The sequence below is a fragment of the Apium graveolens genome, chromosome 10, assembly GCF_009905375.1.
Source record: "Apium graveolens cultivar Ventura chromosome 10, ASM990537v1, whole genome shotgun sequence".
Lineage (NCBI taxonomy): Eukaryota > Viridiplantae > Streptophyta > Magnoliopsida > Apiales > Apiaceae > Apium > Apium graveolens.
Window position 1 is genome coordinate 188,650,153 of NC_133656.1, and position 15,233 is coordinate 188,665,385.

At 37.7% G+C, this 15,233-nt stretch overlaps 1 protein-coding gene across 1 annotated transcript; it reads left to right on the forward strand.

Moving 5' to 3' along the window:
- Positions 1 to 12,504: 12,504 nt before the first annotated feature.
- Positions 12,505 to 13,640, forward strand: LOC141691478 (putative protein phosphatase 2C 55). The gene is made up of 2 exons (XM_074496216.1): positions 12,505 to 12,546; positions 13,347 to 13,640. The coding sequence occupies exons 1-2, from the start codon at positions 12,505 to 12,507 to the stop codon at positions 13,638 to 13,640; spliced, it is 336 nt and encodes a 111-aa protein (XP_074352317.1).
- Positions 13,641 to 15,233: the final 1,593 nt, after the last annotated feature.

The window sequence follows — 15,233 nt, forward strand, 5'->3', positions numbered from 1 at the left end:
GGCATAATTACAAGGAATAAGGAAAGGTTGGTTGCAAAAGGATATTCTCAACATGAGGGAATTGATTATGATGAAACATTTGCACCAATTGCTAGATTGGAAGCCATAAGGATATTTTTGGCTTATGCTGCTCATAAAAAGTTTACTGTCTTTCAAATGGATGTGAAAAGTGCTTTTCTCAATGGAGAATTGGAGGAGGAAGTATATGTTGAACAACCTCTAGGCTTTGTAGATCCCAAATATCCTAATCATGTCTACATGCTTGATAAAGCACTTTATGGCCTTAAGCAAGCTCCAAGAGCATGGTATGAGACATTAGCTCAGTTTCTTCTGGAAAGTGGATTTAACAGAGGAACTATAGACAAAATACTGTTCTACCTCAACCATGGAAAGGACTTACTTCTGGTTCAGATATATGTTGATGATATCATCTTTGGTTCTATAAATGACAGACTTTGCAAGAAGTTTGCCAAACTGATGTAGTCAAGTTATCAAATGAGTATGATGGGGGAACTTAGCTATTTTCTGGGCCTTCAAGTCAAGCAGAATGAAGAAGGCACTTTTATTTGTCAAACCAAGTACACCAAAAATTTGCTGAAGAAATTTGGAATGCAAGATTGTTCAAGTGCATCCACTCCCATGGCCACTGCAACAAAACTGGATAAGGATACTGGTAAATCAGTAGATATTACTGATTATAGAGGTATGATTGGCTCTCTACTCTATCTAACTGCTAGTAGACCTGATATCATGTATGCTACCTGTCTTTGTGCAAGATTTCAAGCAGATCCAAGAGAACCTCACTTAACAGCTGTGAAAAGAATTTTCAAGTATCTTAAAGGAACAACTGATCTGGGATTGTGGTATCCCAGAGAATCAGATTTTAAACTAATAGGTTACTCAGATGCAGATTTTGCAGGTTGCAAAATTGACAGGAAAAGCACAAGTGGAAGCTGCCAATTTCTTGGAGGCAGATTGGTTTCTTGGTTTAGCAAGAAACAAAAGTCAATTTCCATATCAACTGCAGAAGTAGAGTACATTGCTACAGGAAGCTGTTGTGCACAGATTCTTTGGATGAAGAATCAGTTACTGGATTATGGGCTAACATATTTTAAAATCCCTATTTACTGTGATAATCAAAGTGCTATTGCTATGACAGGTAATCCAGTTCAACACTCAATGACAAAGCACATCAGCATTAGGTACCACTTCATAAGGGAACATGTGGATGAAGGTACAGTGGAATTGCACTTTGTTCCAACAGATCAACAACTAGCAGATATCTTCAAAAAACCACTATGTGAAGCTACTTTTACAAGATTGGTAAATGAACTTGGAATGGTTTCAGGTTCTTTCTCTAAATCTGCTTAGCTCTTGTTCTGATGCATCAGACTTTATGATCAGTATTTACAGAAATTACTCTCTTTTTATTCTGTGCTTGATTGAAAATTGTTTAAGTACTGATTGTTGTCTGATGTGAATTTCTAAACTCTGATAGTGATATGACTGTTTATGTGACTATTCAATCCTATGAGGATAACTATGCTAGATGCAGACCTAGTAGTCTTTAATATTCTAGAGATCCCACGTTAGAAGTAATTATTTATGTGAAAATCGATTGACACAAGCAAATTCTGATATTGAGCTTAGTCAAGTTTACCTTGTCTATCTTATTACTAAGTCAAAAACTAGAATAATGCTTCTCATCTGTTAAGTTCTGATGTTAATAAATCCGTTGAATGTACTAAGTGCTGATAAACCTCACTTATCAAAAGAAAAAGGAAAAGAAACAAGCAATAGAAATCAGGTACTCCTTTGAGATCTAGAGTAAAAATGTGGAAGGGACGACCCAAGTGCATTGCTGGTATTAAGTAATATGCATCAGAAAAAGCAAAAATAAATATTTTTTTGGTGACTTTTCACACTCTATGATTACTGGAGAAATACTCTGATAATAGCATAAATTCTGATAAGCAGTCGTAACTCACTTACACTGAGAAGCCACTGTAAAATGGAATTTCAAAAGATGCATAAAATAAGCACAACAACAGTTGAGGTGGACTCATGCATGAACTCATTCAAAAGTAGGCTTCAGAATAATGACAGATTTTAAGTATAGTTCTAAGTCATGCCTTATTTCTAAGATGTACTGAAGTGAATCAGACTTTACTCTTTGTCTGATATTTTGCTTAATGCACAAACTTACACTCCATATGAATGATGAAAATTACTGTGGCGTTCAATGTTATTTTAGATGAACCGTTTATGTGTCAAATTGCATAAATTCTGAGGACAAGTTCTAATGAAAGTTCTGATGATTAAGTTCTGAAGAATCAAAATCAGAATTTGTGTAAAGAATTACGGAGATAGGCATTCACTTTTTGAGTTAAGAAATCATGTTCTGATGACTGTTAAGTTCTGATATAAGTCTAAGTGCTGATATTAAATTCCGATGCTTCACTTGACTTATTTGTGGTTAAAATCTACAACAGTCTTATTTTAATTCAGAATATGTTTGGGTGGAATATTAACAGTAAATATAATTAGGGTTAGTGGAACACGTCCACACATAGTAATATTTACTTGTTTCTTGTGCACATTAAACCCTGTTTTACACTTCCAATGACTGTTTTTCTTCTTCCCAGTCTAGGGAGACGAGGTAGAATTATTTCTACCTGTCCGCATTAAATTATCCTCGCATCTCCTGGCATTCTATTGCCTATATAAACCATCACCTCACATCAGCCTACACATTATTTCTTTTCTCACATACTCACTCTCTCTTCCTTCATACCAACACAATCATGGTTAACTACAATATGTTTTTAAACTATGAGACCTTCAACATGGAGTTGAGCTGTGAGGACTGGCAGCAGGAATGGCACGTAACTGTCATTCCTGATGAGATTTGAGACTCGGTTCCCCAGGAGGTTCTCACACACCTCCTGTTCTTTTACATGGACTACCATCGCCATCTAGAGCGATTGGAAGAAGAAAGGCTGGAAGCTCTCCGCCAACAAGAGCGAATCATTCGACTCGCTATTCTTTTTATAGAGAGTCGGAAGAAGAAATAATTTGTTTTCTTCTTCCTGTTTTTCTTTATCGTCAGCTTTGTCCGGCTTCTTAGCCAAGGACAAAAGCTGTTGATGTTAGGTTTAGTAGCTTAGGACAGTCTTGTAATGTTCTGATGTAAATTTCAATTTCATGAATGTATTCTCTTAATATATTAATGGAATTTTATATTTTTGCAAGATTTTGTTTCTGAGATGTTTTGCAATTCTACTGCATTGTTAAATCCTGATATATCCATATTCTGATGACCATTTTCATTGCTGATATAAATTAAGTTCTGATTCTGAAATGTCGGTACTTGTTTACTTGATTTATTTTTTTGGTCATTCTCACACTTTATATTTTTCCAGAAAATGGGTTTTGCAGTAAAAATGATTAAAAAAAAGTGGAAACAGTTTAAATTTTGAATTAAAACTGACTTACCTCAATTAATGGGATTACTTGGTAAGTGGAACGATTTTTTCCTTGAAAAACTGCATGTGATAAGTAATGATTACTGTTTCCCGTGCCCATTAACTATTCATTATTGCTGCATGTCTGACAGGTGTCCAACAGTTATTTTTTTTAACCATGTATAAGTAAGTGAGAGAGAAGATTATACAATCTTTTATTTACTTTTACACTTTATCTCTCTTTCTTTACTTTTACTCTCTCTCATCTACTGACATTGGCTTTCATACAGACATTTTATCAAATACCTTACAGGCAACCCAAATTCTCAACTTTTTCTCATGGCACCTAAGGATTTGATCATAGATGGAGCCAAGTTCGTTCCCAACAACTATGCTGCAATCCTAAATCATGATGAAGATCCATCCGAGTTGCATTTTGTGCAAGATCTTCTTACACACAGTGAAATTGGGTATGCATTGACCCAGCCTTCAGTCTTTTCAAGCCAATAAGTTCCGACATTTTGGCGGACTGGGCATTTTGATAATGGTGGTGCAACTGGTACTCCCAGCATTGTTTTTGAAGTCAATGATGATGAGTATGTGGTAACTCCTGGAACAGTTCGCAAGGCTTTACATTTACCAGAAGGCTGCATATTCTCAACACCTGAGGAACCAGCTCTACAGCAGCTCATGGCCAATTTGGGGTATGAGCAGAGTTGGGCTAAGCTTGGACAGTTGAAACGAGCACATAGCAGAAAAGAATGGAGCTTTTTCTTCGACTGCATCACCAAAGACTTCGGGAATAAGTGTTCCAACTTTGATGCCATTCCAATAATGAGTCAGCACATCGGGTATGCTATTATTAACCAAACTCATTTTGATTTTGCAAGTGTTGTGCTAGGTTTTATAGGGGATATGATGATAGAGGATAGGAATGTTGTCTACTTTGCTAGATTCTGTCAGCTTATATATAATCTCTGTTGTGCTGATGAACCCTAACCTACCACTGACTTATTTCCACCCTTTAAACTTGCAAAACGGGCTTTTAATGACTTGGTAAATGCTGACCTTAAGAAAACGGTGGTTAGACCTTTACAGATTCCTCAGTCTGTAAAACAGATCCTGGTAAATGCTGATCCTCAAAACTATAGATCTGTTTATCCTGATGTTCAACCTACCACCACATCCCAAACACCACACCAACCATCAGAACATACCACACATACATCTATACCTCAACCCTCTCTCAGAACATATCTCAAAACTTATCTCACACCTTCACAGATAGCACAACCTTCATCCTCAGCACCTACTGTGAAGCCTTCATCTTCCAAGCCTAAGAGGAAAAAGACTGTTCCTCAGACACCACAGAAGAGAAGGAGGATTGTTCTGAGAGATGAGTCAGACAGTGAGGAACAGGTTTCTGCATCAGAACCTGTTGTTAAAGAAGCTTAGAAGGTCCCTTCTCAGAAGGATTCTGGAATTGGGGGATCTAAGCTTCTCAAAAGGGGAAGAATGACTTCTGCTGAACCTCCCAAGGAATCCCCACCTTCAAAGAGATACAAGAAACAGAGAGCTAAAAGGCCAGCTTCAGATGATGAGGAAGCAGCAGCTAAGGAAGGAGATCAGGAATCTCTGATCTCAAAAGAACCAGAATTTGCTGAAGCTACTGCATCTCTCTCTTCATTGTCCCCAACTCAGGAAGCTGCTACAGATAAGGCAAACACACCATCTTTGTCTCCTGTACATGAAACTGTATCTCCTGTAGACCCAGGCACAAGTGCTGAAATTGATATTCACAACCTGGTTATGCCTGAGGTTCTCTACTTAGAAGCTCCAACAACAATTAATCCATCAACAACACATTTTCCTGATGCTACTCAAACTCCAGAATTGTCTACAACACCTTCTCTGCATCTAGATGATGATGATCAGAATATAGGTGAGCATCAGGATATGGTTGTTGATCAGAACTTGGAAACAGATCAGCACTTAGAGGATGATGCTGAAGCCTCAATTGCTTCTCATACTGTTGTTTTATCAGAAGATGCTGATTCTGTCAATTCTGATGCTTCAAATGCTGATGATACTGGTGATGTTGCTATTAATGCAGATGCTGATGAAGCTGGTCCTTCAGGACATGCATCTCAACAAATTGTTCATAAATCTGAACTAGTTAAGAAGTTTGTTACAAGAGCAACACCAGTACCTTGGAGTGAAACTCCTAGAGGACAAAAGTGGACTAAGGAATGGAACTCGGTTACCTTTGTTCCATCTGCAAAGATTCTTGCTGAGCACTTGGCAAAAGCTGATGAAATGTTAATTAATGATGATTTCAAGACACAGCTTCGAGTCACTGCATTGAGTACTAGACATCTTCAAGGTCTCCATTCAACAACTCATGCAGAGTTACATAAAATTCAGGAAGAATTGCTCAAGCAAGAAATGACTCAGAAACTGGATAAGAAAAAATTCTTCCAACCTACCTTTGATAGAGTTGCTTACATTGAGAAGACCCAAGAGAAGCAACAGTCTCAGATTGATTATATTTTAAAAAATCAAGCTTCTCAGCAATCTCAACTCGATGAAATCCAAGCCTCAGTGGAATTGCTTGTCTCTCTTCTCTAACCTGCTGATGCCAAAAAGGGGGAGAAAGTGTTAGGGCGAAAACACGCGCTAATATTCACGCAAGTATACGCGTTCGCAAGTAATATAGAATACTTTCTAGTTCATTCCCACAGAGACTCAGACTAAATTATTGTCTAATTAAACTCACTCACCAATGTATAATTACTTCTCAATGTTAAGACACTAACACTTAAAATTGTTAACTAGATATTAACTACAATTAACTACTTAATTAATCACTTAACTAACACTTCAAATTATCAATAATAAAACACTCATGAGATCACAACTTCATTACTACTTCCTTCAATAGTCATTGTTATTACCTTTAGTATGTGACAGTGATGATATTAATCGAATAACACAAAACTGATAAAAGCCAACTTTCATTGTACTAATACCATTCTACCAAACATCCACAATCAAGATAGAAGTTGAATAGTCATCAATTATGTTGAGTTCCTATATGTCTACAGAAATTGACAACACAACGATTTAAGCACAAGTTATTCCTTTTGATTACATAGGGCAAATAAAACTGTTAGAGTTACCCACTATTCATGCACAACGTACATGAACCTATGCTAGCATGGCAAGTTCTAAATATCAAGATCCACCGTCGCTTCACAAGAGATTAACACCCTATCTTATATGTTCGCGACGCACATAAGACGAATACGCACAACCAATACTAGATATCATACAATTATCACACACTAAAGTATTAAACAATTACTAAAGAATTCCATAATAAATCCGTTGCAACCCCATGATCACGATTAGCCCATAATAGCACTTATCGTCATCATGGGTTCATATGAAATCATGATAAACAAATACAAGAAAATAATAACTAAACTAATTATATTAAATCCGAGCACGTCACAAGAGTAAATAAGTTCAAAGTAAGAAAACTAGCATCCAACGTTACAACGAAACAAGAATCACAAGAAAATATGCTTCCTCTTTGTTGCGGTGTGCTAAATCGGTCTTCTTCTTTATCTCTTTCACTCCTTGCGTAATACTACTATCTTCTCTCTTAAAAACGTCTCAAATCTACTTATATAATAGTCCCATAAAACTCAGATTATATAGAAGTGGAAGCCAAACAGAATTAGAAGTCCTAAAATAAACTGCCTCTTTTCCCGACCCCGCGCGGCCGCTCAGCATAGCTGAGCGGGCGCTCAGCTTCCTGCGCGGCCGCTCAGCATTGCTGAGCGGGCGCTCAGACCTCTACTGGAAAAAATCCTGAGTTGCTCCATTTCTTCGCCGTAATCTGTCCATTTCTTTCCTCTCGCAATGGTGAACACATGCCAAGGCTTATTCTTGATGATTCCTCCCCCGAAATGCAACTAATACCCTGAAATGCATAAACACTAGAAAAACGCATCAAATAAACAAAATACTTGATTTCAAGACACCAATTTAAGCCATTTTAAGACGCTCTAAGTGGTATAAAATGCCACTTATCACACCCCCAAACTTAAATCGATGCTTGTCCTCAAGCGTCACAGACTCAAAAATAAATAAAAACATGCATGAATGCAAATCTATATGAAAATACAGCGATCCCCCTTACTACAAATAAACCAACCAAATTGCAACATCTCAACAAATGCAGTTAGACAACTAAAGATCAATAAACTCATGCAAACGGACATACAGCCAGAAACGTGGTGTGTGCAAATGCTTAACAGATATGCTTCGGAACTGGACCAATTATTATGACTCGACTATCCTCAAGGCAATCCCATGATTATACAAAGAATAAAAATTCTAGGCACAAAGTGATATACAACACTAAAAGAATTCTGGAGCTTACTACGGAATCGTGCTTTTTATTCACAACACAAATGCTTATTTGACCGTGTAATGAGTGAGGTCCACAAAAGACTTATACAATGGTATCCATGTAACGAGCGTTAGGTTAGCGGATCCCAGACTCTAAAAGCCTTAGGTCACTAGGCACAAAGTCCCCTAAGAACTTAATAACTCGAATACCACAGAGCCCACTCTTGATCAATTATGCATAACCACCAATTTTTTTTTATTAACTTATGAGCAAGTGCGTTTCGCTCCATCTTGCTCAACCCTAGACTACTCGCACCACATGCGAGCCGGCTACTAGCCATTTGATGCCTAGCCACAACTAGCAACAAATTCCATTTTTTTTTACTCCAAAATTTTTCTTTTTCATGCCTTTATCACTAAGAGCCTATTATCGAATTCTAAGCATAATAAATAGATTGACCTCGAAAATAATCAAATCACAACAATAATCTAGCCCTTACGCATTCTCTAAGACTTAGTGGAATTACAAGTGCTTCTAGCATGCATATCAACCTACACGACTTAATATCACTTTAATGCTATCACTACACTCGCATCAATATCACAATTCAGTTGATAAATCATCGCAAAAGGGATCATGGTAAATGCATGAGCTACATGACATGATAAACAATTAAAACTATATATAAAAAAAACTATATGGCATAAATTATGCAACTATATAAACTAAACTATCATGAATATGCAGCTATATGACACACACACAGTATTCCTTAACTACCACCCCCAAACTTAAAATCTTCACTATACTCAGTGAAGGTAATAGAAAGGAACTCAGGGTATACCTACTCGGAGTCATCATCATCATCACCCTCAGTGGGTGGAGTATCAGGCGGCGGGTATGCAAAGTCCTCACCAAAAACCGGCCACTGGATATCAGCTCCAAGGCCCCGAAAAGCAGTCCCTAACGCAAGGGTGAGCTCCTGAGCAAACCTGCTCTGCGTCTCGTACATGGCATCCATCCGCCGTGAAAGCCTCCTATACTGGGTATTAGCCATCCCAGCACCCTCCTGAGCTCTCGAAGAACCAGCCTCATCACGTCCAGGCCTAGCCATAGTAGCACCTCGTGCTGGACGCCCTCCTGGAAGACGATAACCCAGCCCATGCTCCTCAGGCTCACCACCGGTCCACTCCTGCATCCCATTCAGAGTTCCAGAATCAATCGGAGCTGCCGGCAACTGCAACTGCTCATGAGCCGGCCAGTTCACTCCTACTGCTCGGCACAGCTTCGTAACCGTGGATGCATAAGGGATGTTCATATGCTTAGCTCCCCTCAAAAACTTCAGAATTCCTTGGTAGATAAACTCACCAAGGTCCACATAGTACGCCTCATGAAGAATTCCCCACAACAACTGTGCTCTCTCAACTGTGACCTCGTGTGCATGCGAAGAAGGCAAAATATTAGCATAAATAAATGCATTCCATGCACGGGCATACCTGTTCATAGCGATCGCCGGGAAGTGACGATACTCATTAGTGCCGGTCTTGAAGGTCCACACTGTGCCCGGCCTACATAGAGTCGCACAAATCAAATCCAAGTCAAAATCCTTAGCAGTCTTCTCATTCCAGTTTTCCTCCTCGGGCTTCCTCTCTCGCTGTCCAATCACTTGGCGAATCGCCGTAGGGTGATAATCACCCGTCAGCCCTCGGACCACAGAAAACCCATTATTTTCGGCCTTCGCGTTCACATAGAACTCGCGAACCACACTCATCGGTACTGATTCGGGCGACTCACAAAAAGCTATCCACCCTTTTTCTGCAATCATGGGTAGTAACTCACCATCCCTCCCCGATGGTAAAAACCCTCTCTCCTTCAGAATCGGCTTCCCCAAAAGCCTAGTGTACTCCTCCTCCGCAGCTCTGTCAGTCAACCGAGGCCTTGCAGCAGTACCCCTTGATGAATTAGCAGTAGGGACTGTGCTGCTGCTATCGATAGTCCCTGCTCTCTTGGGTGCCATTGATTCTCCAATAAAAGGGTGTAATAACTGAGTTTTGGTGCTTGGGAGAGAGTTTAAGTGTAGGAAGTTTGTGGGAGATATGTAGGATATGTGTATGTATATATAGGGTGTGGAATAGGTTAAATTAGATTAAGGGTTAAAATGATGGGGTAGTGGGAACAAATCGTGGGTTTATGGGCTACAATTGGTTTTTTTCTTTTTTCTTTTTTTATGAACTAAAAAAATTTTCTGGCAGTCGACCCCTGAGCGGTCGCTCAGCAATGCTGAGCGGGCGCTCAGGGGGTTACTGGAATTTTTTTTTTAGCCCCTATTTTCTGATTTTTTTGTGTTTTTGGATAGGTTATTAACTTCTAATGGTTCCTGTAATAACAATTCATGGGTTGCCTCCCACGCAGCGCTTCTTTTTCGTCATTAGCTTGACGTTGCGTACCCTTCTCAAGTAGTCAACAAAATGGCGCTAACCACTTCTCGATTTGCCATGTCCCCATAGTCACTACAAGAATAATGTCAATAGACATCACACATTAGACATCGATTAACTTTGACACTGATGTTAAAAGAGGTATTGACATCATCCCGTGTTTTTGTGATGTCTTTGTTCTTTGTAGACATCGGTTATAATTAAACCGATGTCTAAACTTCACCAAAAAAAAAAAAAAATTCGCGCCCACCTTTTCCTTCCCCCCTTAGTCAAAATTTCATTCAGTTTTAGTTCTAAAATTCCCCCCTCCCAAAATTTCCCCCCTTAACCAAATTTTTATTCCCCTCATTGAGACAACAAACTAAAAACAAAAATTAAAAACTAAAAATTAAAAAACTGAATCTCAAACTCCTCTCTCTCATGAACCCCTCCCTCTCTCTCGAACCTCTCTCCGCTCACAATCTCCATCTCAACTCCTCTCACGTCTCTCTCGAACCTCTCTCTCCCTCGCATCTGTGCTCACATCTTCCCTCTCTTGACTTTGTGCTCAACCTCTCACCTACCTCTGGTAAGCTTATTTGATTAGAAACTCTAATTGGTAACGTGGAATGAAACTCTATTTCCATGAAAGCACAGGAAGGATGGTTCAGGGTCTTACTCATCGCAAACGCCACAATTATGCCACCAAATCCAACCAATACCGAATTGTCAAAACCCCTGGTACTCTTTTCAAAAACCCCTTTTCTATTTCTGATTTTTTTGCTACTTACTAGTTATTGATTTTTAAGAATATGTATGTTGTTTGATTTTATATTATATACTTTATTGTTATGTATATGTCTTTATTAATTATTTTTGTAATTAGTTCTAAAAGTGATTGTTTAGATTTGGGAAATGTTATGGTTAAGATTATGTAAAGAGTGATATTTAAAATTTGATGAAACTTTAGGAGGTAAGCTGGTTTATCAGACAACTAAGAAGAGAGCCAGTGGACCTAAATGCCTTGTTACCTGAAAGCGAATCCATGGGGTATGTTTTTCTTGCATTTATTTTTGATTTTTTTGCTATTTACATTGTGTATTTGTCGATTTTTAGCTATTAATTTGTGTTTTAGTTGTTACAAGGCTAAATAGTTATTACATTTGGGCTTGTAGCAATGTAAGATTCTATATATATTTTTTTGAATAATTAGGCTTAATGCCTTATAGTTGAGTATTGAACGATAAAAGATCATTATTCTGGGAATATGAGCCTATAAAAGGTTTTCTGGGGAATATCTACAGTAGTACCGATTGAACAGAACTGTCAGCTCCGGATATGTCTCGGTTTTTTGAGACATTTTATGAACTTTAGGGGGCAAGCCAATCACCTCTTTTTTTCATTTTTGGCCTATATTTAGATGATCTGTACAACTGTTTCAGAGGTCAGAGGTTCAAATCGAATCCGTAAAGTTTGTCAGCTGGGTTTCTGCCGATTGTGTATGTCAGACTGTCGGGACTGGATGAGCACTTAGCGTCACTTGTACTTGTACTTGTAATTTCACCTCAAATGCTATCAATTTCCAGTAACAAATAAATCAGAGGTTGGACTGCCTTTTCAGTCTAAAAGCTGAAAGTTGCAAACTTTCTTTTCTTTTACTGTGTATCATTTTCTCTACGTATATAAACTGCGAAAGTTGTTGGACTTAAATATTCTCCGCTACTGAGGTGGGAGTTGGAGTTGATGTTCTATGTAGATTTCTATATGATGTGTGCTATAATATTGCATACTATCAACATTTCTGCTGGAGATACATGGAAATAATCCACATGTTGCTGCTTCTGTAGTTGGTAAGGGAAACCACCTTTTTTTGTTTCCTCTTTGGATCTATGATTTCATATAAATGGTAATTTAATACCAGGCTAATTAATTTAAGAAAATGTCTGAAGCTGATATGGTTTGTATATTAAGTGGCATTGCACTATGTTGCAGGAGATTGTATCATCTCAGATGGTTTGTTTTATGTCCAATTCTTTATTTGAGCATTGTTCAAGAAAGATATATTTATTGCTAGTCTGACTTTAAGTTTCTTTTTGTAGGCTTAGGAGCTCTCTTTGGCTACAATTTAAACCTCATCAGATTGCTGCCGGAGCTTCATATCTTGCTGCAAAGTCTATGAATATGGATCTCACTTCATCGTAGCATGTCTGGCAGGAGTTCCAGACACCGTCCTCTGTACTTAAAGGTATGTGTGCAGAGTGTTGAATGTGCCAATTTATTGTCCAAATATATTTTTTAAGGTCTGCTTACGATCATTATGTTGTTTTGAAGGGTGGTGAAATATACCATGGGGACATAATATAACTTGCGAAGTTTTACTATGCTGCTACTACTATAATCTTTTCACTTTATATGGTTATAGGTATGTCATTAAAGTTCCCTAACTTGCAAAGACAGCTTCTGGAAAGACAATAACTATAACATGCATTGTAAATTCCATTTTATCTCAAGTTGACCCATATTATCTGTATTCTAAATCGTAATGTTCACTTTTATTATTGACACAGGTTTGGTAACATGGCATACTTGCATATATCTGTGGCTTTCATTCAGATGCTTAAAGCCCTGAGTATGTGATTTGAACAAAATTTACATCCTTGCTATACAGTGAAGATTTGCTATGCAGTGAAGATTTGCTTACAGTGAAACTTTCTACCCGACCAGTTACCCATGACTTATGGGATGTTTACATTCAGGCCTTGTATCAATTTTCTATGACTTATTAATACCCCTTTTTGTTAAATTTATTTATCTTTACCATACAACTGAATAACATAAATATTTATTACATAATCTTGACCCATATTCTGTAAAGTCCTACACATATTTGAAATTGCCATAGGTTTATAAATACTTCTGTAAGGAATGACCTCAGGAAAAATACAATGAAAATGAATCAGTAATATTGGAGTGAAATAGGAGTGCCTTTAATATATAGATGAAGCATGCAATGGTCTCATGTGTCCCAGGTGTAATTATTTACAGGTGTTTATGATTTCTGTGGCACCTGGAGATGTGATTGTTGCTGCGACAGATGGCTTATTTGACGATTTATTCAACGATGAGGTAACATCTATTGTTGCTGATGGGATGAGAGAAGGTCTAAATCCTGATGCTTTATCTCAGAGATTAGCTGCTTCGGCACAACAAAGAGCTCAAGACAAATATAAGCAGACTCCCTTCTCTACAACAGCCAAGGAAGCAGGATTCAGATACTATGGTGGAAAGCTTGACGACATAACAGTTGTAGTCTCTTATATAAGCAGCCCGGCCAACTAAGAGGTTGGTTTTCCTCATCTTTTTTGCTGACTACAGTTATATTAGCTTATACCTAGTTTTTCTCTTCCAGAAACCACTAGCTGGCAACGAACTTGTGTTGAAGTAAATAACTTTCATGCTCCCTTTTCTGTGATGGGTTCATATCATCTTGAGACAGGATATACAACACGCTATCACACTTTTCTAATGTTTAAACTCAGTTATTCTAATTCACATTTTTTTCTAGATGGTTAGTTCTCTTTTTCTATATTACCACCCAGTGTCACATGCCCTCTGATGCTGGGTTGAGTCGGTAAACAAGTAGTATGTTGGAGGCTTGGAGCAGTTGTGGATACAATCATGTACTAGCAATTAAACCCCCATAGTTAGAAAACTAGAATATAATCAAAATTATCACATTGTAAAGATTCTATGAAAACAAATATTTAGCACAGTATATTTACAGGTTACAGCCTATACAGCCTGAACCCCCATAGTTAGAAAACTAGAATATAATCAAAATTTCTCTATAATTGTGAAGCAGGTAAACATTTTATTCCTGAACACGCAACAATTAGAAAAATATAATAAAAATAATTTTCTAAAATTGTAAATAAGTAGATAAGAACAATTCATTCAGGAGGCCAAGTAATTATCACAGTTTATATTTTGTGCATTAAGTTGAAGTTTAGCACAATAAAATTACTCATATATCTGTGGCTTTTATTCAGATGCTTAAAGCCCTGAGTATGTCATGGGTAACTGGTCACGGGTATATTTGCGGAAGCTTTGAGGCTAGTCTTGACTCAGGTCCTTCTTCAAAAGAAAGGATTGACTCTGAATCCTATCACAAGCTTATATTACGTCGCTCCATGCAGGTTTAAGGTCATTTCTTTTTTATTATTTTTTTTGGTACTGTGTGTGGACAACTTGTGCACCTATTGCTGAAAGTTCAGAATCAACATATGAATTCTATTACACGAATGTTCTCGTTCCACCATTATATGATCCTACTCTGTGATGGGGTGATATTTTCTCCTATATCATTGTATCCAACTCTGTGATGGGGTGATATTTCCTGTAAATTGCCTTTTTTTTTACTTTTAGAAGAAAGCATTGTTCAGTTCATGAAGCTACCATGTTTCCGTTAGGTAACTTCTGTATTGCAATATTTCTCACTTGCAGCCTGGAATGGAAGTCTCTCAGATTAAGTTCAACTTCTGGATTTTTTTTTCCAATTCCATTTGTGCGCTAGCATTGAACTTCTCAATTTTTTTAGTGATTGGTGTTCTGAAAGATTGGATATTGATTGCTCTTTCAACTGTAAACCTGCTATGCAGGAGAGAGTTTAAGAGATATTACTACTGATTGAAGAAATTTTCAATATACTGGCTACCCGTTTACATGGTCTTACATAAATCTTGTTTATTTCTTTTTGTGTTAGTAGTGTTTAGCACTTGACATGTATATAAGTAGTGTAACACTCGAGAAGTTGTTATAGCATTGAACAGCTAGATGAAGTTCGCATTGAGGCCCTGCAGTTTATTTATAACAAATGTCTATTAGTAACGAGTACATTGCTTTTTTAGAAAATTAGTGATGTAAAACTTTACA

Bases quoted from the DNA above. Each gene is read 5' to 3' on its own strand.
- LOC141691478 (XM_074496216.1), top strand. From the start codon at position 12,505: ATGTCTGGCAGGAGTTCCAGACACCGTCCTCTGTACTTAAAG. The intron at 12,547-13,346 runs GTATGTGTGCAG...AATTATTTACAG, and splicing joins ACCGTCCTCTGTACTTAAAG to GTGTTTATGATTTCTGTGGC.